Source organism: Syzygium oleosum, unplaced genomic scaffold (assembly GCF_021117445.2).
Source record: "Syzygium oleosum isolate NSW1041296 unplaced genomic scaffold, Sole_v2.1 Sole_v2.04, whole genome shotgun sequence".
NCBI classification, from domain to species: domain Eukaryota; kingdom Viridiplantae; phylum Streptophyta; class Magnoliopsida; order Myrtales; family Myrtaceae; genus Syzygium; species Syzygium oleosum.
This window is the reverse complement of record NW_026607488.1, coordinates 13,992,307-14,019,467: the sequence shown is the minus strand read 5'-3', so window position 1 is coordinate 14,019,467 and position 27,161 is coordinate 13,992,307. Positions and strand designations below refer to the sequence as shown.

Here is a 27,161-nt window from a genome sequence, read left to right as displayed (position 1 = left end):
GGTCATGCTATTTACCTCGATCAATCACTAAATTAGCCACACCATTATCACAACAATAATTCATAAATTGGGCACACTCAATCTAATTAGCCCACGCCTAAATTAATTCCTAACCCGATATTAATCATATCCTAAACAAGTCTAAAAATACCAAAAGTACTAGGTAGGGTTTAGGAAGTCACTTACCTAAGTTTGGCCCGGGAAAAGTCAGCTCGAGCCCAAAATAGCCCGGGTGAACATCTCGAGACCAGGGCGCGGGCCACAGCGAGCGCGGTGGCCGGCCAAAGTGGGCACAATGGCCGATCGGCGTGCCTAGCGCGTGGGCGCGCGGGCGTGCGGCGTGCCGAGGCGCACGAGCGAGCGGATGGGCGACACGCCGGGCGGCGGGCCGGGCGAGCAGACAGCGCGCGCTGGGCGGCGGGCACGGGCGTCGGCGCGAGGCGCGGGCAACGGGCACGGGCGCGCGGCTTGGTCGCGTGGGCGACGAGCCGGCCACGGCACAGGGTTTGAAGGCTGGCCAAGGGCAGCTGTCCGGTGGCGAGCGGCGGTAGCGGTGAGCAGCGCAGCCAGCAGCGGCAGCGGCCGGCAGCAGCAGCGGCGGCAGCGCACGGCGAGCGAGGCTGGAGCGGAAGCGAGCCGCCTGACAGCGGGGGCAGGCTGGGCCCGCGGCGGTCGGCTCAGGGCGAGCTCACGGCTCGTGCGAAACGGAGGAGGGAGCCGGGCGACAGCTGGTCGGGGGCGATGGCTGACGGACGGCGGCGACTGGGACGACGGCGGCGAGCTGGGCGTGAAGGGCAACAACGGCGAGCTCGCTGCTACGCGTGCAAGGGAGGAGAAGGTGACGGTCGGGGCGGCGGCTAGCGGAGGGCACGACGGCGGCCGAGCTTTGTCGGGCGCGGCGACCGGTGGAGCGGCGTCGTCAAAGCGAGAGCGGAAGGCGGCCGAGCGGCGGACGGCGATCGGGCGAACGAGCTGAGCGTAACCCGGTCGCGCTCGGGGAAGGGAAGAAGGAAGAAGAAGAAGAAGAGAGGAAGAAAAGAAAAAGAAAGAAAGAAAAGAAAAGAAGAAAAGAAGAGAGAGAGAGAGAGAGAGAGGCGGGAGTTGGTGAGGCGAGGGACGTGCATGGCGGGCGTGCGCGATCGAGAGGGGGAAGCGTGCGCGCGGAGGAGAGAGGAGAGAGAGAGAGATAAAAGAAAATAAATTTCATTCAAATATTAATTGCGATCCGATGGCCCAAATTCAAAATCGAAAACGATCTACCGGTCCAAAATAACCCTCGAATATAATAAGGGACAAAGGCCAAATTAATTAAACCAAACTATAACGAGGGAGGTCTACTAGCCCAAATTCGTACCCGGTCGAAAATTCACTTTTCCACTATTCCTGACAATCTCGACGCTGGCCACAACAATATCGACACCGTCCAATTTATTTCGTCCCGAAACTCCCGAAAATCGACACCAAAGTTTAGGCTTTAAATAACGGCCAAATTCGATCAAGTGCAATTCTAGCGAAATCTCTAATTTAAAAATAACCGAGAGTGATCAGTTCCCGGGCGAGATTTTACTATAAGCACACTGACGAATTACACGTTTTATAAATCCCAAAAATGGGTCGAAAATCGGAATGTCACAATTACTGAATTACTCAAGGAATATCATGATATTTTTGTATGATCTTATGCTGATATGCTTGACCTTGATTCGAAGATTGTTGAATATACTCTACCAATTGATCTGAGCATTCCTTTGAAGAAACAAAAACTTCAGCGAACTAAATCAGAATTGACAAAGAAAATAGAAGAAAAAGTTATGAAATTGCTCAAAGTGGGATTCATCGAGGTGGTGCCTAATCTAGATTAGGTTGGTAATATAGTTCCTGTATTGAAGAAGGATGGACAAGTGCAGGTTTGTGTTGATTATCGCGACCTAAACAGAGCAAGTCCTAAGGATGATTTCCCGTTGCCTCATATCAATGTCTTGGTGGATAGTACCACTGGGTTTGAAACATTCTCATTTATGGATGGATTTTCAGGATATAATCAAATTCTCATGAAGAAAGAAGATAAAGCGAAAACGTCTTTTATTACACCATGTGGCACATTTTGCTACAAAGTGATATCTTTCAGTTTGAAGAACGCTAGTGCAACGTATCAAAGGCCGATGGTCACTCTATTTCATGATATGATGCACAAGGAAATTGAAGTATATATAGATGATATGATTGCCAAATCTAGACAAGAAGAAGATCATGTGGTGGTACGCAAGAAACTAGTTAAGAGACTTAGAAAGTACAAGTTAAGGTTAAATCCCAACAAGTGCGTATTTGGGGCAAGATCCAGTAACCCGTTGGGATTAGTGGTTAGTAATAGGGGCATCAAGATAGATCCCTCGAAAATCAAAGTGATATATGATCTCAAAAGTCCCTCAACGGTGAAAGAGGTAAGAAGCTTATTAGGGAGATTGAACTATATTGCTCGGTTCATCCACCAGTATTCTGAAACTGCAAAGCCATTTTTCAAGTTGCTAAAGAAGAACGCCAAAGTGAAATGGGATGCAGAGTGTCAACAAGCCTTTGATAAGATAAAAAAATATCTGGTAGGTCCACCGGTGCTCGTGCCACCAATCCTTGCTATCCTGTTAATTTTATATTTAACGATTCATCACAAGTCGTTAAGAGCCGTGCTTGTTCAAAAGAGACCAAGTGATGGTAAGGAACATGCTATCTATTACTTGAGCAAGAAATTCACCATGTTTGAGATGAATTATCCGGCGGTTGAAAAGACGTGTGTTGCACTCATTTGGGTGTTGCATAGACTAAGGCAATACACTCTTCATCACCAAATCTTGTTAGTAACTGAGAATGACCCGATCAAGTTTATGTTAGAGAAATCCTCCTTGGTCGGCAAGTTGGCTAAATGGCAAGTCCTATTGTCAGAATTTGACATTAGAAGCTCCTCATAAAAATCTGTTAAAGGACGAGCTATTGCGAATATACTAGCAGAAAATTCTCAAGGATCTACCAATCATGAAGAAGATGAATTCGATGAGCGTGCCTTGGTGGTAGTTGATGATAAATGCACCATGTTCTTTGATGGTGCAACCAATCTATCAGGATCAGGAACTGTGGCAGTGTTAATCTCTCCAGAAGGACAGCATTATCCGGTATCTGCAAAGTTAGTATTTCCATGCACTAACAATATTGCTGAATATGAAGCATGCATACTTGGTTTGCAATTAGCTCTCTCGATGAAAGTAAATAAGCTGCAAGTGTACGAAGATTCCATGCTTATTATTTTATAAACGACGGGTGAATGGCAAATCCAAGATTCTAAGTTAGTGCCCTACCACAAATACTTGAAGAAATGATTGAAGAATTTGAAGAGATCACATTTGATTATCTACCGAGAGCTTAGAATCACTTTGCAAATGCTCTGGCTACTTTATCATCCTTGCTACAGACGGAGGATGGTCTAGATATTAAACCATTGAGAATCAACATTCTAGAGCAACCATCATATTATATGGTAGTTTAAGCAGAGTTTGATGATGAACCGTGGTTCCATGATATCAAGAATTATCTATAATCAGGCGAATTTCCTGAGGGAAGCCAACCAGCTGATAGAAAGTTCATAAAAAAGATAGCCTCAAAGTTCTTTCTTAGTGGTCAAACTCTCTACAAGAGAACATTTGATTTAGTTTTGCTAAGGTACGTAGATGCCAAAGAAGTTGATTAAATCATGAAAGAAATCCATGAAGGCGAATGCGGTCCGCATATGAATGGCCATCTTCTAGCTCGCAAAATCATGAGGTTAGCGTATTATTGAATGACAATGGAAACATATTGCATTCAATATGTGAGATGTTGTCATTAGTGCCGAGTCTATGGAGACCGAACCAACGCCCCTCCAAATGAGTTGCATCAAATGTCAAAACCATGGCCATTCTCGATGTAGGGTATCGACATGATTGGTTCGATTAATCCTAAGACTTCGAACGGATATCGTTTCATCTTGGTTGCAATTGATTACTTCACCAAATGGATTGAAGCAAATTCTTATGCTAATGTTATCACTAAGAATGTGGCAAAGTTCATTAAGTGTGACATTATTGCCAGATATGAAGTTCCTGAAGCAATCATCACTAACAATGGATCAAACTTAAACAACAAGATTATGGATGACTTGCTCAAGCATTTTCACATTCGCCATTTGAACTCATCTCCTTGTCGCCTACAAATGAACAGAGCAATGGAAGCAGCAAATAAAAATATCAAAAAGATACTATCCAAGACAGTTGAGAACTATCGTGATTGGCATGAAAGGTTGCCATATGCTTTAATGGCATACCGAACTTCAATTCGGACATCAACTGGGGTAACGCCATTTTCTTTGGTTTATGGAATGGAAGCCATATTATCTGTGGAAGTGAAGATTCCTTCGTTAAGAGTGCTATCTCAATTGAAACTTTCTGAAGCTGAATGGACCCAACAGAAATACGAGCTCAACATGATCGATGGAAAAAGGTTGAGGGCCATATGTCATGGACAAGCCTACCCGAAGAGAGTTGCTAAATCTTTCAATCGGAAAGTTAGACCAAGACAGTTTGAAGTAGAAGATCTTGTGGTAAAGAAGACCATTCCCAATAATTCAGATCCTCGTGGGAAATTCACCCCAAATTATGAAGGCCAGTATGTTGTCAAGAAAGGAAGTATTGATTCTTGTAGACATGGATGGAATAGAATTGGCTTATCCCGTAAATTCATATGCAGTCAAAATATTTTACCCATGAATGAAATGAAAAGCTGGATTGGACATTTTAGAAGATGATTTGGGTCACTTTAGAGCATTTGCATATCATGCATATCATGCATTTCATGCGTAAGGTTTGTTCATTTTGCAGAATAAAGCCCAAATAGTTTAAGATGATGTGAGATCTTAGATTCTCTAATGGAATTGGTAAAAAGGTAAAGGAACTTGTCGTTCCAATTTATTCTCCTTGATGTCATTTATTAATATATTCTTCTTTTTTTCCAAATTGTCATCCTCAAGGAATCCGAAGGAAAGAAATCACGAAAAATGAATCCCCAGGGGAATCAAACCAGAGCACATGAGAAAGTTGGTGGTATTGTTCCAATTGGTAATAAGGGTTATGCAAATGAATTCTAATACTTGATTCTTAATCTTTGCAAGATTCCCACCAAGTTGAAAAAGTAAGTATACTTGATTCTTAATCTTTGCAAGATTCCCACCACGTTGAAAAAGTAAGTATTCCTTGTCCTTTTTGAAAAGAAATTGAATCTTAAAAAAGGTTGTCATTCAAAAGAAGTTCAATTCCCCAAGTGGGGCAAATCAAAATAAGAGATCTAAAAGATAATCTTTCCTCGATATTCAAACCAAAGCAGACAAGAGGTTGATTATATTGTTTCAATTTGAAATGAACAATACAAAAACATATTTTGACACTTGGTTTTTACAGGGATCTCGTCAAGCCGGTGGGTAAGTACCCCTAATTCACGAATTTGGATCCTAAAAAGCTTACTTTTTCAAAAGGATTGAGTTTTACTCCCCAAGCGGATTATCATGAGATTAAAACAAATCATTTCAAAGATCATCACAAAGTGTTTCAACTAAAAGGTTTTAAACATACATTCTTTGAGCATGTGTTATACATCAGAATTCCCCAAAGAGAATGATTTGACAAAAGTCTTAGAAAGATTCAAAGAAAATGTTTGGATGAAATTCAATGGAAAGACTTTCAAATGATGAAATGTAAGCCATATCCAAACACGTCCTTTATACACTTGAGAGAATCAAAAGAATAGATGTCAAAAGTGAGATATAGCCTCATCCTAAGGACATAGGGGGTATTCTCAATGATTGCATGGATTGAAATGATGAAAGACAATCATTTTACTATCCTAAATAGATGATTATCCCTTGTAAGCATTTCATATCAGAAGCCATCACTTAAAGAAGTGTGGGCAATCTTGTCTTATCTTATCTTATCCTCGAGGTTCTTAATTTGTAGACCCGAAGTAAATCAGAAAATGATAAAATTCCTTCTTGACCTCAAAATGCCGATCCTTAGAATAACTTTTGACCAAGCCTACATCACGATCCTTCGTAAAGACCTTATCGGATCAATTAGATTGTATATATTGTGAATATCTCTGAACACCCGAGGATTGATTATGAGAGATAGATAGAGAGATATAAATTGATTCTCACATCAATGGATGAAAATGAAAGCTCAATTCATAGATTGAGATAAATCCTTTCCAATGAAAGTCTTCTAATTGATGATCTTAAGCAGTCCTTGAGAAATTTCAAGTCATTTGCTCAGATACATCCTTTTGAAAGAAGTTTGATTGTCTATATGCATTAATACAAGAAATGCATGTTTTGACATCAAAATGTAAAACATTTAAATCACCTGATTTTTCAAAACGGGTCCGGCTCTTTTCTTAAAACCTGATTTTTCAAATGGTTCCGGGGTCATTCCTTAAACCTTGATTTTTCAAACGGTTCCGAGTCTTTCGTTAAATCTTGATTTTTCAAATGGTTTCGGGTCTTTCCTTGAACCCCGATTTTTCAAACGATTCTAAGTCTTTCCTTAAACCTTGATTTTTCAAATGGTTCCAGGTCTTTTCTTAAACCTCAATTTTTCAAACAAGGTTTGTGGGTGTATTGTTAAACCACATGGTTTGTGGGTTTATTTTTAAACCACAAGGTTATTGAGTTTATTTTTAAACCACATTTTCAAGTTTGCAAGTTTATCTTCAAATCACTATTGCAACCATCCTGATGAGCCTTTGCAGCCCAGAGTTTTGTTCATCATTGTCATCATTCTTTACTCTCTGAAATAATCAACAATAAATCTCTCATAGATGAAAATCACCAATGAGCAGGTAAGTTCCTTTCTCTCCCTCAGTCATCAAAAATTCATAAAAAGCATCAAAGTGAAAAAATTGGATTAGGTCGAGAATTTTTAAGCAAGATCTTTGATCAATTATTGTGAAATTTTCATTTATCTTTTCAATTGAGTTGAATAGAACTCAGGTGTCATATTGTCTTTAAGATCAACCTCTAACGAGCTTACTCTCAAAGAGGAGCAGCTGTTGACACTTGATTTTTTGGTCAAATTTTCAATTTTACATAAAAATCATAAAATTTGGATTAGGAACCTTCGCCATGCTTAGGAACCAATTTCTAAACAAAAATAATTTTTCTATATTTTTCTGTAATTTTTCCTTAATTTCTTTTGGCTAAAATGAGAGGAAACTCAAGAAAAATACCAAATGAAGTCCAAAAATTTCCCAAAAATAGTAATTAGTCTCCTTTTAATTCCAATTTCGGCTCTAAAGCCTCAATTTTACAAAAATTCAATTAAGGATATGTTTTCCCCAAATTTGGGCAATTTTATATCATAATTGAACCAAAAATCCAATTAAATCATTTCTAGGAATTTTTAGGCTACTGTATCTTCGCAACAATTAATTCTGGGATCTTGAATTTCATATTGGTCAGGCCAATTTCACAATTTGATGAAAAATATTTAAAATCCCCAAGTTTAATTGGAAATTAGGGATTTTAGGACTTGAATTGGGGATTTCATTCAATTTGAAATTTTTGATCAAATTTTATACCTTCCCTAAGGGTAATTGACCGTGGGAAATCTAATTTTTTCCTTAGATCAGAAAAATTAGGTTATTTGGACCTCCAATTGAATAAAAACCACTTCATCCAAATTCAAATTTGGGGTTTTTTGGGCTTAATTGAGATAAAAATTCAAAATGATCCCATATTTCAAAGTAAAATGTGTCAAGGAATTGAAATTTGTGGTCAAAATTGTGAAAATAGGTTAAAATTAGATTCAATTTGCAATTTTAGACCAATCCGGGTTTGCCGGGTCAGTGTTGACACCTAATTTTTAGCTCATTTTTTTCATATTTTAAAAAATTTCAAAATTAGGACTAGTAATCTTGGCCAAGCCTTGAAACTTATTTCTAAACCAAAAAAAATATATTTTTTTAGCATTTTTCTGCATTTTTCCTTAATTTCTTTTAGTCAAAATAAGTGAGAAAATCAAGAAAAATAGCAAATGGAATCAGAAAATTCCATAAAAATAGTCATTAGTCTTATTTTAAATCCAATTTCATTAATACATTGTCAATTTTGAAAAATCTCAATCGGGCATATGTTTTTTTTCCAAAATTGGGCAAAATTAAACCCGAATTGAACCAAAAATGCAATTAAATTTTTCCTAGTCATTTTTAAGTCATAGTGTCTTCACAACAAATTATTCTGGGACCTTGAATTTTATAATGGTTAGTCCAATTGCACAATTTGGTATAAAAATAAAAAATCCCCAAAATTAGATTGAAAATGAAGAATTTTGAACCCAAATTGGGAATCGTGCCCAATATGAAATTGTCGAACCATGAGATTATCATTTCTAAGGCTAATCAGGTGTAGGTAATTCAATTTTGGCATCAATTTTACCTAATCAGGTCATTAGGACATCAAATTAAACAAAACCCTATTAACCCGAATATAAAAATTAGAAAATCTTGAACACAATTATAATAAAAATTGGGGCAAATCATATATTTGGGTTCGGAATGTGATAGGGAATTCAATTTTGGGGTTTAATTTTAAAAATTGGGTCAAAATTGAGCTTAATTGGCGAATTTAGACCAACCCGGGTTTGCCGAGTCGACCGGGTCGACCCGACCCGACCCGGGTTACTCACCTTCTTCGCCCGACTCACTCAAAGTGCAATAAAACCCAGAAAAACTGAATTAAATCCAAGACTTCATGAGCTTCTCCCGTTCAATCTAGCACGTTTAAATTGACTTGGCCAGCTAGAGAATCTAGTTTGAACCGATTTGGTTTAGTACCAGGAGAAATAAAAAATAAAAAATAAAAAATAGATAAAAGTAGAAAATTTAGAAAATTCAGAAAAATAGAAAAAAGTTAAAAAAAAATTCAGAAAATCATAAAAAAAATTAGAAATTTCGGAAAATTTGTAGAAATTAGGAAAATTCATAAAAAATACATTAAAAAACATAAAAAAATTTAGAAAATCCTAGAAAATTCATAAAAAGAGAAAAATTCAAAAAATTTAAAACAGTGGAAAAATTCAAAAAATAAAAACAAGAAAAAAAAATTCTGAAATTAAAAATGAAAAAATTCAGAAAATTTAAAAATGGAAAATTTAGACTTATGGAAGTAGGAAAATCAAATAAAGAATTAAAAAATTTCAAAAAATTGCATAATGATTCAGAGCACTTGTGGCCACCCCTTTTGAATGGTATTAGAATTTTTGGGGGCGCAAAAGTATTTCTTTTGAAAATTTGCTAGTTAGAGGTTGAAAGGGGCTTAACCCCTAAAAAACCCTAAAAGGGGGCTTAACTCCCAAAAGAGGCCTAACCCCTAAAAAACCCTAAAACCCAAAAGAAGAAGAAGAAGCATAACCCCTAAAAATTAATAAGCCTTTAGGGCTTCACTAGACCTTGATTGTGTTGATTGATTTTTCTTTTTAGGGACGATATTAGGATTGTTGTTTGTGATTTGAATTGATTGTGCTTTTCATGATTGATTGATTCCTCCTCGTTTATAATAGTTAGGATTAGCGAATAAGCCTTGAGAAATTGCATGCTACACTAAACACTTCAAATCGAGTTAGGTACCAAAAGAGCGTTAGGGATTTCGACATCGAAGTCATTAACGTAATCAAGTCCCCCTACCCATGATATCTCTGGTTCGCAGAAATCGAGATGGTTCTCCCCTATCTCGATTGGTTTCTAGTCTATCATTAAAGACTAGTGGTGACTCCAAAATGAAATGTAGACTAAATAGACCATATTAGAAAAAAAAATATATGCTATCTCGTGATGTATGGTTGGGGAGAGACCGTCGTTCATCTAGTAATGAAATACCTCACCATTCGTGATGAAGAAAAGTACCTCCAAGCGGTGTGACAACCTTGCCTGATCCGGCAAGGCCGAGCTTGTCTGAGGTCGCCAGAGCCTCACCTACGTTTGGCGACCTTGGGCGAGGCTCAAGCCTCGCCCAACTCACTGGATCTAGCGAGGCCTGAGCTCGCCCGATCGGCCTCGGGCGAGCTCGGCCTCGCCTATGGTCAACGACGTGCTGGAGAAGAAGAAGAAGGAAAAAGAAGAAAAAGAAAAAGAAAAAAAAGAAAAAGAAAAATATTAAAAATAAAATATTAAAAGTATTGCAAGGAGGAAAATCTTTTCCATGCCAAACAACGGAAAATATTTTCCGAGACTTTTTCAGATTTCAGCCGAACACCAGAAAATTATGCCATTTTCCAGGAAAATGGCTTTGTGGAAAACATTTTCCAAAAACCTAACATTTTCTGCGAAACAAACGGAGAAAAGTCCTAAAACTTATCTCAAAAGTGCAATTAAGTCCTAAAACTTATTACAAAAGTGCAATTGAGTTCTAAAACTATATAAAAAAAAATAATCAAGTCCTAAAACTTTTTAAATTAGTTCAATCAGGTCCTTTTGTTGATTACACTAATTGAAAGTTTTAGGGCTCGATTGCACTTTCGGGATAAGTTTTAGGACTTGATTGCACTTTTGTGACAAGTTTTAGAAGTTTCAATGCACTTATTCCTAGCTTTAAAGACAAAAACGTAAAATTGATCATAAAAATAAGGATAAAAAGGTTTTTTCTATCCCACTTTTTACCAAAACTTACATTCAGTGAAATTTCTTAATCGACCCTACAGTGCAATAACCGACTTCTCGCTTTCTCAGTTTTTTTTTTATCAAGACTTCGAATAAATGTTAATCTTTAGTATTTGAAAGAATAGCAAAATGCTGATTCAGTATTTACTTTCTAGAAAAGAATCTATACGTTGGTGGAAAAAGAAGATAATATTATTCTATATCTCCGTGCAATTAAAGTTATTAGTATTCTTATTTAGTCACTGCACGGGGATTGAAAAAAAAAGTGCACACTCGTAGCTCACGCATGAAAACTAGTGTAAAATGAAGCAAAAGTACATTAAAATTGCTATATTTAATAATGTATGTACTTATTATTTTACTTGATTAACAATACATAAATTCATAATCTATAATCAATGACGGTAGTGTATAGTTGACTTGTGGTATATTAGAAAAAGAAGATAATATTATTCTCATTGCTCTCTCGTGATATCTGGTTTAGTAATTCTTTTTTTTTTCTTTTCTTGATTCTGATCGGTTTCAATCTAATGATGGTAGTGTTTAATGTTCTATAATTTGCATTTTATGTTATGTGTTTTGAACTTTTTATTGTTTATTTTATTTTATATATTCATCTTTTATAGATTGTTGTTATTGGCAGATGGGAACATTTGTTGTTGCTTTAACTTCTATTTTGCTTGATTAAGGGATGAGCTGGACACTTTTCTATTGCTTCATATTTCTCTTTGTTTTGAGTATTGGTATATTACTTTTCGTCGTTTTTGTTGCTCTACTATTTGCTGTAACTATTATTTGTCTTGATTGTAAATAACAGAATATTTTACTTCTTACCATTTGGTAAACTAACGAGCTAGGAAGTATGGACACTCTCCAGGGGCATCCACGTTGGTGTCGGATACCGACATGTGGTTAACAGGTGTCAAACATCCGACACGTGGTTAGCGCTTTGGACACGCTAGCGACACTCGAGTCTGGGATCCCGACATGCCATTCTGACACGCATAGGTCAATTTTAAACATTTTCAATAAATTAGGGGTCAAAATGTAATATCAACAATATATATACTTAAGTCATATACCCAGCCAGCCCCCAAAAAACCTAATTGTGAATCCCTAACAGAAAATGATAATTTATCATGTATATATAAAAATATACGTTTAATATACAACATGTTTCAATGTGTCAGAATTCTCTATTTTTTGAGAAATTATGTGTCGACGTGTTGTGTTGTGTCGCTTATCGTGTGTCACTTGTCGGTGTCGGTGCTGCTTAGTTAATGGGAAAAGTTTAACCTTTCAAGGAATATAAAAAAGGAATTGGGTGGTTCCCCGGTAGCCTTTGGAATTAGACCGAACCGGCATATTCGGTTCCAGGATTTACAGGTAGGTTTTATGTTCAAAAAACTGAAAATCGATCCTAATAGGGTAGGTTCCAAACCAAATTGAATATTGATTCTCAAGACCTATCCCACCTGCTATAAGCATCAGATTTATATTGGTCTCCATAGCCACCAGAAAGTTTGCAGTGGAAGGATTCAAACCCATTCTCTTGGTTTTCTCCACAACCCCCTCAAATCGTCCGTGCCATGTTAACAGGCTGCTATGATGATAATGGACGAACATCGAAATGCCTAATTTGGACACTTCGTTTCTCTCGATATCTCGATAAAAGTAAATACTGCATTCTTGAAATTGTCGAAATTCTCGGATCACGTCTAATAGCTGCAATTGCGTTCCTATTACAACAGAAGATTAGTAATTACGTGCTTCTCTGTGTAATTTGATAGTTCGACTTCTGCGTATTTGTGAAATATGTTTCCGCAGCAATTCAGTGGGAGCTCTTATGATTCATGTACTCCGTTAGGAGGATGAATGAAACCAAAAGTGTTTTCTACAGTGGCCTTTCATTGACAGTAGAAACTGAAATGCCTGGCTGAAGGCCAATCCAAACCTGCTCTAAAGTCAGCTAAATTTTTTTTTTCCTCAAACCATGGAGAGCGCAATGAACCTACACTCGAACTCGTATTGAGGTGCATGCATGTTTCTAGGACACGATCAAAACCTTGAATGAGATATGTTCAGCATCGCCCTATCTCGGTGCTATTAACATTACAGCTTCAACTTGAATGCAAATGGCAACTGGAGATATATATGAGGACACGAATGCTTGACTTCTTTCCCCTTTTTCTAATAAGTAAAGCGAAGATGAGAGCAAATACAGATATAAGAGGGCTTATCGGTGAAAGCCCACTAGAACTCATGGGCTTACTTACATTGTTCTGGTTCAGATATCTGTGCACTTACTTTGACAAACTCCAAAAATCATTAGAGTCAGTTACTAGTTGATCTTAGTTTCAGAACAAGGTACCGGTTTTATATTATAGTGACCAGCCTTGAAAAGAAATAATTGCGCCCTTAATCCTCACCTAAGTCATGACTTATAAGCCCTGGAAGCCATTGGAACATCATTAAATGCTCATAAACAAAGTCGAATTATGACTTTCTCTTCATTAGGCTGCAAAGAAGTGGTAGGTTGGGAGAAGAATAGTCTCTTATTACCTACCATCCGTGAACCATGCTCGGGAAAACAGAAAAAAAGGCACCAATGACATTTAATGGTCAAACAGCAGTGATGAGCTTAACGTTTATGCAAAAATGCTTATTTTATCCATTTTTGTGCAATGAAAGAGTGCAATGCAGCCAAGTAAATGTTAAGAACTTCGGTGTTGGGTAACAAAGATGGGGGCACATCGATAACAAGAATATTTTCAGGATGAAGATGGATATGGATATTGTTCTCCTTTTGCAATGTAGATAACCAATTCAATCTTTTCGAGATATCCGATTGTTGCAGAAGAAATGGTCTTTACTTTATCATGCTGCATTGATGATGCCAGAGAGTTAACCTTTTTTCACAAGAAAAGTGAAGAAAAAACAGTACAAGGATGTAAACGTTATTGAATACCCCTTCCATATCAGACGACGTGCCTTCTTCTAGCCGGAGGAGAGGAAATCAAACGAATCACTAAGTCCTCGTAGTTGTCATGGAGCGGTTCAACCTTGGACTTGAGAAGGGGAAAATAGATTCAACTTCTGAAGACTTGGTAATCTGCAGGGTAACTTCCCCAATAAAGTATCACTTCCCCAATAAAGTATCTCTCAATATAATCGCACCTTTAATCATTAAGTAAGTCATGTCTTATAAAGAAAGTGGAACTAAAACCTTCTTTTCATTAGGCTGCTGACAAGTGGCAGCTTGGGAGAAGAACAGGATCTTGTTTCCTACCTCCTACAAACCATGCTCGGGAAAAAGAAAAATCTACTAAAGTATTATATGACAAATAAGAAAAATTGTATTAAATGATCACTACAAAAAAAACAAGGATTTAGCCATGGAAATTGGCGACTAATAATTTTTCGTCGCTAATTTGAGACAGAATTTACAACGAATTTTTTTTCGTCGCAAATTAGCGACGAATAATTGCGACGGAAAAAAATTCATGGCTAATTTGCGACGGAATTTGCCACGAAAAAAAATTCGTGGCTAATTTGCGACGGAATTAGCGACGAATTGTTTTTCCGTTGCTAATTTGCGACGAAAAAAATGTCGTCGCTAATTTGCGATGGAATTTGCCACAAAAAAAATTTGTTACTAATTTGCGACGGAATTAGCGATGAATTTTTTTTTCGTTGCTAATTTGCGACGAAAAAAAATGTCGTCGCTAATTTGCAACGGAAAAAATTCGTCGCTAATTTGAGACAGAATTTGCCACGAAAAATATCCGTCGCTAATTTGCAACGGAATTTGCGACGAAAAAGTATTCGTTGCTAATTTGCGACGGAGTTAACGACTATTTTTTTTCGTCGCTAATTTTGCGACGTAAATTGCAACGAAAAATAAATTCGTCGCTAATATATGTATTGCGTGTCAAATATTTATTAATATATAAATGTAAATTGTTAATAGGATTTTTCAAACTTCAATGTATGGACTACCACCAAATGAGTTTGATTGTTTGTGCGATCAACAATTTGCAGCATGGTTCAAAACATATGTAAGTTACCTATGGACCAAAACCAAGTTATTAATATTTTATACATCATTTAAATATATATTATTGACTTTGCGTGTGTGATCTTAGGTTCACAGTAATCATGATCAAGCTGAAGAGCAATGATTGCTATATTATCTGTCATGGGGTCCAAAGTTAAGAGTACGAACTTAGCCAGCATATTTTATAAACGGGTATAATTTTCACACTCAAGAATATGGAATGGGAAAAGCCACAATAAATAGTGGTGTGTGTGTTCGGTCATCCAATGGTGGCAGTTCAAAAGATGATTTTTATGGCTTGTTGGATGAAATCATAGAGATAGAGTACCCCGGACCATTAATGCGGGTTGTGTTATTTAAGTGCATGTGGTTCGACCCCGTTAAAGGAATGAAGGTGCATACGAAATTTAATTTGGTTGAAATAAATCACAAGAAAAAGTATATGAAATATGAACCATTTGTGTTGGCACAACAAGCAATTTAAGTATATTATGCATCATATCCTAGTTTGAAACGTGACAAAACTGATTGGTTGGCTGTATGTAAAATCAAAGCACGAAGAAAAATCGAGGAACACTGGAAGGATACAGCATTTCAACAAGAGGAAGTTTGTAACACGGTTCAAACTAAGAAATATAACATTCCAACTCTACGAGATCCATGTGGAGTAATGATAAATGTAGATCTAACTGAAATTTGCGAATCAAATTTAAAAGTTGTTGCAGAATATGATTTTGAGACAGAGGATGATGAGGATGATGATGATGATGATGATGGTGACGATGATGCTCAAGAAGAAGATGAATATCAAGATGAAGACGAAGGTGAAGATGAAGATTTAGATTTTTGAGACTTTTTACTAATTATGTCGTAATTATTATTATTATTATTATTATTATTATTATTATTATGACAAGAGTTTATTGTTGTTGTCATATTTATTATTATTGTTGTTGTCGTAATTATTAGTGTTGTTGTTGTTGTTGTTATTATTAGGGTTAATACCACGAAAAACCTTAATCTGGTACACTTGTGACAATTTTACCCCAAATTATTTTTTTGACCATAAAAAATCCAAAACTGGTACACTTGTGACAAATCTATCATGAACTATTTTTTTGACCACAAAAAACCCTAAATTAGTATACACGTGACAATTTTACCCAGAACTAATTTTTTAATATTATTTTTCGAATTTTTTTATTAATTTTTTATTTTTTCTTTACTTTTTTTTTTCCTTTCTTTTCAACCTCTGGCCGGTCACCGGATTAGCGACCAGCCAGAGGTGGAAGCCGGCGAGGTTGGCCCCGCCGGCCACTAGCGAGGCTCAACCTCGTCGGCGCTGGGCGAGGTCGGTCTCGCCTTGCAACGGCGAGGTTGAGCCTCACCAGATCTAGGGGGGCCCCGGCCCGGCCCCGCCGGCAAGGCACGACGTCGCCAGCATTGTAATTAATGAAATTCGTGTGTGGGCTAGTAGAAATGAATTTAGCCACGAATTTCAGTTTTCGCTACCCCTTCCCCCGCGCTTCCTCCCGCGACTCCTCCTCGCCCGTGGCCTCCGGAGCCCTAGAGGAAATCGAGCCAGAGAAGTGCAATCTCCGATTCGATCCCTCCCAGAGCTCACCGTCCATGGCGATCATCTCCGACTTCGAGGAGGAAGAGGAGAAGCAACCTGAGGCCAAGCCCTCGGCCTCGTCCTCGGCCTCCTCCTCTGCCGCGGCGGAGTTCAGCGCGAGGTTCGATCCGTCCAGCCCGCTGGGGTTCATCGAGGAGGCCTTCGAGTTCGTGGCCGAGCGGAGCGATTTCCTCGCGCATGAGGCGGCGGAGAGGGACGTCGTGGCGGTGTTGAGGGCGGTGAGGGAGAAGCAGAAGCATAAGCTGAGGCAGGTCGAGAGGGAGAAGGAGAGGGAGCGGGAGAGGGCTAAGAAGGCGAAGGCGGCGGCGGCGGCGGCGGCTAAGGAGGTGGAGGAAGAGAAGAAGGTGCAGGGGGTGGAGATGAAGGATGCGGAGGAAGAGAAGGAGGAGAAGAGTGGAGCGATAGGTAAGAGCTTTTGATTTTTCTTGGACAGTGTCGTGATTTATTGCTTGCTACGCATGAGCGCGATGAGTGCCTGTCGAGACGCTGCTGGGGTTGAGACATCTGGGAGATTAGATGAGAAGTACATTACATAGTGATCGCTCATGATGTGGCTCTTTTCTCCTGCTATAGTTAGGCTGTGACGGTTTCGTGGCCGTAGTCATCTATATAGCTTGGATGTTTTCTCTGGTTGGCTATTTAATGGCGATGGGCAGGGAAAATGTTTCATTCTATTTTGCTATCGATTTCGCTAAAGTGTGGATATTCTTTGATGGGTACTTGTTCCTTTGTTCAGCAATCTGAACTCTCCCGAATAATTAAATTTCTCGTGTTGATCTCTCCTATAATCTGTTTAAGCGTGCATTGGCTTATTCAAGTACTCTAGTGATGGAAGGTTTGCTGTAAGCTTCTTGCTTTTGGTTTTGGGGATGTCTTCTCGTTGCAGTGTTTGGTTCTTGCAAGTTTTTTTGCGTGCTTATGCTTGATTGGATCTCCCATTTTCCTTGGAAATTAGGAAAAGAAGCTACTTTGCAAGTGTAATCTTGTTTTTTTTTTGTCATACGAGCTGGAAAACTAGGTGATTCTGATTATGGATCAACTGTAATCATAGAATGTCTGATTGTTTTGTGGAACTTCAGGATTGGTTAGTGCCTTTCCACCTTTGGGATTTAGCATGGCTGGACAAAAGATTTAGGACTCATAATTAAGATTGTTAAAGACCAATTAAAAAGTGATAACTTGATCACCTCAGCATCAACATTTGATATGGACCAATAGTTATGACTTTGACAATCCCCATGCCCAAATTGTGAACTGAGCCTGATTTTAGCTCTTGCATTGAGTATGATTCAGATAGCTTTAGCTGAGATGACCAGTTAGGTTACCCAGTGTGCTTTGGAAAGTGCAACTCTATAAGAGACTGTCTTGTTATGATTCCTTTTACAAGGTGGATGCATATGTTTAGTAGACAGATTTTGTAAAATATACCACGCTGCCTCCGTAGTTGCTCTGACATTGTTTCTGGTTGAACAGTGCCAAACAAAGGCAATGGCCTTGATCTTGAGAATTATTCCTGGACTCAGACTCTGCAGGAGGTTACTGTCCATGTTCCAGTTCCTAAGGGTACTAAAGGAAGGTTTGTGGTATGCGACATAAAGAAAAACCACTTGAAAGTTGGACTCAAGGGTCAACCTCCTGTCATAGAAGTGAGTGTGCGTAATTTGAGTTTATTTAATCAGCTTGCTTTATTTACATAACTCTCTTGACCATGTACGATTACTTGCAGGGGAAGCTTTTCCAGACTGTCAAGCCTGATGATTTTCAGTGCCTTTTCATGATCTATTGTTCAGTCTAACCACCTTACATTTTTTTTACTTATCAAACTTCAGAGAAAGTAGTAGCACAAGATGCAAACTCAAAAAGAGTGACTAATTGCGTTGTCCCTGCTCATAGGAGGTAATACTCAGCTGTTTATTCTTATTGATTTTACTGATTGAGCTACTTCAGTATGGCTAGTAACGTCAATTTTCTATCAGGTCAAAAGTAAGGGGTGTGCTCCTGCAAAATCCTGAAGATGTATAGCTAGACGTGGGAAGTTATCCTTCAAGATGGTTTACTTTGTTCTGTAAGTACAACATTAGGTGTCGGAATCAGGAGCAAGATGTTACACCCAACCCTTAGGATAAACGCTTAGTTTTTTATTTTTATTTTTGAAGTTATAATTTCAAGTCTGTCCATGTTTGTGAAATCTAAATGAGCTGGTACATATACTTGCCTAGAAGGTCTTGCAATTTATGGCGTATGAGTTTCTGCTAACTGGAAGAGGGAAGTCATCATTTACTTAAGTTTTTTATTTGCAATATGTAACGTATTGATGAATTACATTGGGAGAGTCTCTGCATCTTATTTAGTAAATGCTTGCTAAATTTCCATGTTGTTGGTCATGCTTGCTGATCACACATGATAATGCAATAGTACCCAGCACTTGTGAATGGTGGCAAGCAAATAGATATTACGTGATAAACTATTCAAGTGATTATGACCACACTATTTGGATGCTTGGATTATCCTGTCTAATATGTCTGACATGGAAAAATCACGCTGTTTGGATGCTTCAAGTAGTTTCTGTTAATGCATGATGTTGTCCATACCAATAAATTGATTCACTAGGTCGCTTTTCTGTAGTTCTGGATTTTGTAGAGAAGGAGACTGATCAATGCTTATATATGAAATTTTTTTTTAGTTCACTATAAATAATATGCAAGTTCTGTTTGTCTTTGTTATGGTTCAATCATAATATAGCTCATACGCTTATGAGTGGCAGGTTGCAGGATGTAGTGCACAGTGAGAGGTGTCTATATCTAGTTTTTGAGTACTTGGACTTGGATTTGAAAAAGCACATGGATTCATGTCCAGAATTTTCTAAGGACATCCGCACGATAAAAGTGAGTGAGCTCCCTTACCCTCGTGGAGGTTTATGCTTTGTGTAATTTTCACAATGGTGTCATAAGCTTATTTGAGCTTTAATTTACAGAACAATGTTGCAGTAACTTATCCTGGTTCTTTTTGTTTGGGTGTGCTATCTTCTGGATGGCAGAATAAATCTTAATTCTGCAATGACCAAAGTGTCGAGTCCTGTTTGTGCACTTTTCCCCATTAAATGGCTAATGCATTAGACTTATTCACAGTGGACTACACCCTGTGTTTGCAAAGATGGGTTAAAAATATCTTCATGGATGTCTGATTTCATTCCTTGATAGGCGAGTGATCTTTACACTGTTGACCTTATTGTATGTTTTCCTATCAGTGAACCTATAAAAACTGGTAATGGACCATCCTCTACTGAAAATTGTAGATGAGGGTCGACATCATGTCTCCTTTGGTGCCCTGAACCAATGTAATGAAATGTATGAAGTGATATTAAATTGCCAATCCAGCATTCTTATCACTGATGCAATTGCTGGATTCCAGAAAATGCTCTGCATGGATCCTAGAAGAAGCAAGATGCTCTGCAAGAACTTCACGATCTTATTACCTCGAAGAGATCCCGAGCATGGTAAAATACCCTTGAGAGGATTATGTTCAAGTACATTGAGCTATGTGTTGATATGCGGAGGGGGAGATTTGCCAAGGATGTTCAAGTACATTGAGCTATGTGTTGATATGCGGAGGGGGAGATTTGCCAAGAATGTTCAAGTACATTGAGCTATATGTTCAAGTACATGGAAAATGTAGATGAATGTATTTCATTTTCATATTATTATAATAGTTTGATCACATTGAGCTATATGTTTAAGTACATGGAAAATGTAGATGAATGTATTTCATTTTCATATTATTATAATATTTTGATCACATTGAGCTATATGTTCAAGTACATGGAAAATGTAGATGAATGTATTTCATTTTCATATTATTATAATATTTTGATGTTATTAAGTGCTTAATCAATGTTAAATACAAATTCTAGAAATTAATTTTGCTTTAAATTACATTTAAAATCGAATAAGAAAAAGAAATACATTCATTTTGGTGGGTAATTGAAATTACCCATGAATTTTGCCACGAATAAGTTCGTCGCAAAAAACTGACAAAAAAAAATTTGGTGGCAAATTAGCCACGAATTTTGTCACGAAATGTGTTCGTCACAAATTAGCGATAAATTTTGCCACGAATAATTAGCAACGATTTTTGCCACGAAAATATTTCGTCACAATTTCGCGACCAACAAAAAAAAAATTTGAAAAAAATAGCGACGAATTTTGCCACGAATATAGTCCGTAACAAATTAGCGACGAATTTTGTCACGAATATTTAGCGACGAATTTTGTCACGAATAATTTGCCACGAATAAAGTTCGTGGCAAATTAGCGACGAATTTTGCCACGAATACACTTCGTGGCAAATTAGCGACGAATTTTGCCACAAATAATTAGCGGCGAATTTTGTTTCGTGGCAAATTAGCCACGAATTTTACCACAAATAATTAGCGACGAATTTTGCGACAAATTTTTTTTCGTCGCAAAATTTTGCGACGGCCTATTAGCAACGAATTTTTTTCCGTCGCTAATTCGTTTAGCGACGAATTTTGCCAAAATTTTCGTGGCAAAATTCGTGGCTAAAACCAACTTTTTTTGTAGTGGATCAAATCATCATCGATGAGCTTATCATATCTGAAATAATAAGCTCATCAACTTTTGTGCGACAAAAGAGCGCATTTCTAGATATTTTCGGTCTTCTTTGAGTGGCAAAAGAGTTGTAAAAGAAACGAAGAAGAAACAGTACGGATTCAAAATTCATCAAAGACCATTTCAATATGAGGTGATATGAAACAAATCGCCAAGTCCTCGTAGTTGTTATAGGGTGAGAAGGGGAAATAGATAAAACCTCTTAAGATTTGGAAGTAATCTGCATGAAAACCAGCTGATGATCTAAATACTAGGTCAAACATTTTCATCTATAAAGAGAGAGCATGTTGCCATGCAAGTCCTCACTCCTCCCTCAAGCAATACTAGTCTGTGCAAGGATTAGAACTCGCGATCAAGGCCCCAACTCCTGTTCACAACCACAATGAAGTTTCTTCCCATTAGCTTTCTCATCTTGGCTTTAGCAACTGTCGCTGCTTTAGCTTACGACCCGAGTCCTCTTCAGGACATATGCGTGGGAACCAATGATATGGAATCTGGAGGTTGGTTCCTCAATTCTTGCATTAGTCATGTATTTGATTTCTGGCTTATGATGTCGAAACTGAAACACCAATTTTTTTTCTTATGCAGTATTTGTGAATGGAAAGTTCTGCAAGGACCCAAAAGAAATCACGGCTAATGATTTCCTCTTTATGAGGTTTAGAACTCCTGGAAACACATCGAATCCGCTCGGATCAAAAGTCACACAGGCTTTTGTCGACCAATTTCCAGGACTCAACACTCTTGGAATATCCATGGCTCGCATTGACTTCGCTCCCGGCGGCCTAAATCCTCCCCACAGTCACCCTTGTGGCACTGAGGTTCTGGTCGTGGTGGACGGTATGCTACTTGTTGGCTTTGTCACATCCAACCAATTAAACAACAAACTCTTCACTAAAGTCCTGTACAAGGGGGACGTGTTTGTGTTCCCTATTGGTCTCATTCACTTCCAGTTGAATATCAAAAACACGTATGCGCTGGCCTTTTCCGGTCTTAGCAGCCAGAACCTGTCACGCCTCGAACCCTACGGCATGTGACAACCCTACCGCAGTCGAATTTGTGCGACGTCCCAGGACGCGTCGCCGACCAAAAACCCAGAACAGAGAATAATACACATGCGGAAGCAAACAAACACCCGTACATAAATGAAACATGACCAAGGATAGCAACGAACAACGTAAATACAAACTTACATTAATGCCAAGAGATTTACAATATTCATTAATAGTGATATACATAAATCAAAACGGGTCAGCAAGCCACTAACATCAAAATGGGATACGTGGCTCGGGCGGTCAGGCACTATATAAGAAGGGCTCCTATAAAAAAGTGTCGGCCTTACCTAACTAAGATCAAGGGTAAACCCTAGGGTAACCAGTCTAGGTTGGATCCCGAGGACTCGGACGAATCGTCAGACGACTCGGATTCGGAGTCCATGGAATTCGGCTCGGACTCAGCCTCCACTGGCTCCTCCTCAGAATCGTCCTCCGGCTCCGGCTCCAGCTCCATAGGCTCCGGATCGGACTCCCACTCCATCGGCTCTTCGTCCCCGTGGTCGGAATCCATCTCGAAGATGATGGGTCGGGGGTCGGAATCCTCCTCGGACACGGCTTCGGGGTTGGCCACCTCCCCATCTGCTGTCTGCGGATACCAATGACCTAATCCGTCTATCGGGACATCAAAAGTCCTAAGGGGTCCATAAACACCGAACGGGTCTCGAAAACACCAACCAAGATACTGATGAGCCTGGAACTGTAGCTCCCCATGTCGACCCAAACGGTAGTAAAATGCCTAACATAAGTCTCCCCGTTCCCAACGGGGTACTCGATCACCGGCCGCTCTATGCTGTACGGGATCTCAAAACGAATCGACACTCCTGCCATCCTCAAGGCTGGGTGTCTGAAATGGTGGGTTTTAACAACAGTGAGAATAAATCTCAGCGAGTAGGCCCCCTAAACCGAAACTAGGCTAACATGCACCTCCAAACAGGTATTAACCAAACACACAATAGAGCAATCACAGGACTTAGGCCCTTGGCCCAAATCCAACATATAATTGACCCTGCAGGTTAGACACATAATAATAATAGCACTGGACCCATCAAATGGTATATACACACCAATCCACTGGTCATGATCACACTTGTCATGCACCTGCCCATACTCATTGATGCACACTTTGCACACGAGCCAATGTCATGCACATGCTTGCACACGTATTGCATACCTCGCACACGTGCCAACCTTCCATTTATCACCGACCCGCGTTAAACGCATCAGGCTCATGACACAACCCGCGTATGGGACACCTCAGGTTGGCCATCTTCCGGTAATCCGAGCATCGTCCCGCGTTAAACGCCTCAGGACGGGTTCAATACCCCACGTAACACGCATCAGGGCTTATGTGATCACACGTACACATTCCACCAATTATTATCTGAACCTTGCGTAAAACGCATCAGGGCAATTTAGGTGATCACATACTCATGCCAATCGCGCACACTCACATAATGCATATGCCAACACCCAATATGCATCATTCATGGCCATAATATCCGAAACTCGGGCATTCACACAATCCACTTCGAGCACTCAATTTAATATAGCCACTTGCTCAGTTCACACCGCACATGATCAATTTAATGTATTAACATGCTCAATTAAGCAATTAACCCAAATCGGCCACGGCTCTCCATTCCGTGCACGAAATCATGCCATTAGTCATTGAAATTACACATGTCGATGACCCAGCAAGCATCTCATCATTCGGCCACACCAAGCACACAACATGACATCACAATATTAATTACCAATCACACCCAATTCAGTCACTTCATGATCAATTTAAAGTCCACATGGCCAATACACATTCAACCCTAGATTAGCCACAATTAATCCCATTAGGCCCACAACACTCAGCCACTAATCAGACCATTCTAGGCCACCAAATCCCCATCAAATTATCACACTAAGCCACCAAAATAGCCACAAGGTCAGCCCTAATCATCCTCCACTAATTAACCCCTAAAATACCCTAATTAGCCCCTAAAATTGTCTAGATAATGCACAAGAGCCTAATTAAGGGTTAGGTTTTCCACTCACTAGGTCTTAAGCTCCCAATGTGGGCTGGACAGGTGGCGAGGGTGGCTGAGTAGCGGCGGCACCACGTCGGACCAGCGGCGACGAGCGGGGGCTCCCTCGGCGGCACTCGGTGGCGTACGTTGGTTGGGGCTGGCTCATGGCTGATCTCCCTCGGTGAAGGGGGCTACAGTGATGGTGGTGGTGCCACGGGAAGGAGAGGAAAAGGTGAGGGTGGCTGAGGCGGTGGCGCGTGAGACGCGGGTGGCTGGCGGCGCTCGGATGGTAGCGGCGCTCGGGCGGCGGTCTCACGACCAAGACGGGGCTGGTGGTGGCGCCGAAATGAGAAGGAAGAGAGAGAGAGAGAGACGGTCAAATAGTGGTGGTGACAGGCTGGACTCAGGACGACGGCGGTGAGCGGTACCGGCGGGCGGTGGCGGGGGCGGCGGTTGGCTGCTTCGGCGGGGGCTCTCACGGCCAAGGGGAAGGAGAGAATAGGGAGAGGGAGTTGGCGAGAGAGAGGGGAGAGTGGCCGGTGGTGGTGAGAATGAGAGGAGAGAGAGATTGAGAGAGGTTTTGTGCAAAATGGTGAGTGGGGGTGGTTGACCCACCCCACTAACAAGGACCAAACTAACCCCTCCACTAACACATGATCCAAGGGCTGAAATTTAAAGGCCAATCCAATCAATTCAAATCCAATGGCCAAGATTCAATCTTGCACAAAATATCTAGGGGCACCTTGGGGATTGAGCAAGAGTGATGGGGGCTTTTTAGTCCATTATTTTCGGCACTAATGGGGGGTTGAACATGACTAATTTATCCTCCAAAATTCGGAATTAACACTTAGGGCTTAGGGGCAAATCGGTAATTTTTTACTTCCTGTCCGAAATTCCATTTTTTGACTATACCGATTCCAAATATGATTGGCCACATTAATACGACGTTGTCCTTGCAAAATAGTCACATATGTCCGTGAAATTCGACACTCAAGTCCGGATTCAATTCTACGATCAATTTCGCTCAAATGCGATTTTAGCGTCTCTTACTAATGGGCGGCTGTTTAGGGGTTACGCGTATCGACCTAGGTTTACTCGAGTCGTGACGGTCTCGATTTCCAAGACAACACGATGATTTATCGCTAGTTCCGGGAGTTGCGATCGTTCGGAATAAGTTTAGGATCGTTCGCCACGCGTACTCTCGGTCGTGCGGAATCACCCACGATCCGATCGTATGTCGTTGGTCAAACTAAATCCGTCACCCTCCTTGGATCGGCCCACATTGGCCCAAAATATTCCCTCGTCGTTCTTCGGAATCGGAGTTCGATTCACGGTCGAGTTCTTGGGTCCACGTATTGTTTTCCTAGTTAGCCATTCTCTATTGGTCAGTATCCCGAGAATAATCAGTTCCGGGTGAGACTTACTAAAACGAAATGAGAAATACATATCCATTTCATTGATCACGAAAGTGGGTTGAATTCAGGATGTTACAGAACCCAGGAATCATTACCATTGCTAAGGCTGTCTTTGGAGCGAAGCCATCCATTTCTGCTGATGTTCTTACCAAGGCCTTCCAAGTGGACAAGAAGGTTGTTGACTACCTCCAGGCGCAGTTTTGGTACGACAACAACTAAATGAATCTATCATAAGTTACACAAAAATAATTGAATTATGAGAGTTACGAGATTAATCTTATTTCCATAAGTGGTTGCTTTTGACACATACTAAACTACATACCACATGTATTATTGATTTCGAATAAAACATTGTTACCTCTCTCTTAATTGGTGTTGACACATGATTTTTAGCTCATTTTTTTTCATATTTTCAAAAATCTCAAAATTGGGACTAGGAATCTTGGCCAAGCCTAAAAACCTATTTCTAAACCAAAAAAAATATTTTTTTAGCATTTTCCTACATTTTTCCTTAATTTCTTTTAGTCAAAATAAGTGAGAAAATAAAAAAATATAGCAAATGGAATAAAAAAATTCCATAAAAAATTCATTAGTCTTATTTTAAATTCAATTTCATGAATACATCATCAATTTTGAAAAATCTCAATCGGGTATATGTTTTTCCCAAAATTGGGCAAAATCAAACCCAAATTGAACCAAAAATGCAATTATTTTTTTTCTAGTCATTTTTAAGTCATAGTGTCTTCACAACAAATGATTCTAGGACCATGAATTACATAACGGTAAGTCCAATTGCACAATTTGTCAAAGAAATCAGAAAACTCCAAAATTCAATTGAAAATTAAGAATTTTGAACCCAAATTGGGAATCGTGCCCAATATGAAATTGTCGAAACATGAGACCATCATTTCTAGGGTTAATCAGATGTGGGTAATTCAATTTTGGCATCAATTTTTCCTAATCAGGTCAGTAGGACATCAAATCGAATAAAGTCCTATTAACCCGAATACAAAAATATGAAAATCTTGGACACAATTATAAAAAAAAATTGGGGAAAATCACATATTTGGGTTCGAAATATAATGGGGAATTCAATTTTGGGGTTTAATTTTGAAAATTGGGTCAAAATTAAGCTTAATTTGTGAATTTATACCAACCCGGGTCTGCCGGGTCAACCGGGTCGACCCGACCCGACCCGGGTTGTTCATCTTCTTCACCCGACTCATTCAAAGACCCATTAAACCCAAAAAAAAGTATTTTTCGTGCCCGGGACTTCGCCAACCCTCCCTGATCAAATTAGCACGTTTTAACCGAGTTGGCCAGTTGGAGATTCTCCAGCTGGCACTAGGTAACCAATCTAACCGATCGGAAATTGGTTCTAACCGAATTTGGGCGGGAAAAATCGATGAACAAAAAGGAAAAAAACTTGAACATTGAAGAAGAGGTGCTCGACGAAAAGCCAGAGAGAGAGAGAGAGAGAGAGAGAGAGAGAGAGAGAGAGAGAGAGAGGAGAGGGAAACAGGTGAAACCAAAGAGGAAAAGTTAGAGAGAGAGGGTCTGAGGTTCCCACCCGAATGTCCAGCACCGCCCTAGACGGCGGAGCACCGGCGAATCGGAGTTTGGCCGAAACCTC

The 27,161-nt window shown here is 39.6% G+C and overlaps 3 protein-coding genes across 3 annotated transcripts; all 3 read left to right on the top strand.

Moving 5' to 3' along the window:
* The first annotated feature begins 16,296 nt into the window (after positions 1-16,296).
* Positions 16,297-18,127, top strand: LOC115663677 (protein BOBBER 1-like). The gene is made up of 2 exons (XM_030585659.2): positions 16,297-16,820; positions 17,889-18,127. Exons 1-2 carry the CDS (start codon positions 16,409-16,411, stop codon positions 18,110-18,112), a joined length of 636 nt encoding a protein of 211 aa, XP_030441519.2. The 5' UTR covers positions 16,297-16,408; the 3' UTR covers positions 18,113-18,127.
* Positions 18,128-18,153: 26 nt separating this feature from the next.
* LOC130137927 (uncharacterized) lies at positions 18,154-20,068 on the top strand. The gene is made up of 4 exons (XM_056310528.1): positions 18,154-18,311; positions 18,392-18,480; positions 19,180-19,300; positions 19,827-20,068. The coding sequence occupies exons 2-4, from the start codon at positions 18,464-18,466 to the stop codon at positions 20,058-20,060; spliced, it is 372 nt and encodes a 123-aa protein (XP_056166503.1). The 5' UTR covers positions 18,154-18,311; positions 18,392-18,463; the 3' UTR covers positions 20,061-20,068.
* A 1,297-nt stretch (positions 20,069-21,365) lies between these two features.
* LOC115662601 (germin-like protein subfamily 1 member 7) lies at positions 21,366-25,847 on the top strand. Its single transcript, XM_056311091.1, has 3 exons — positions 21,366-21,543; positions 21,632-22,049; positions 25,597-25,847. The coding sequence occupies exons 1-3, from the start codon at positions 21,426-21,428 to the stop codon at positions 25,745-25,747; spliced, it is 687 nt and encodes a 228-aa protein (XP_056167066.1). The 5' UTR covers positions 21,366-21,425; the 3' UTR covers positions 25,748-25,847.
* The last annotated feature ends 1,314 nt before the right edge of the window (positions 25,848-27,161 follow it).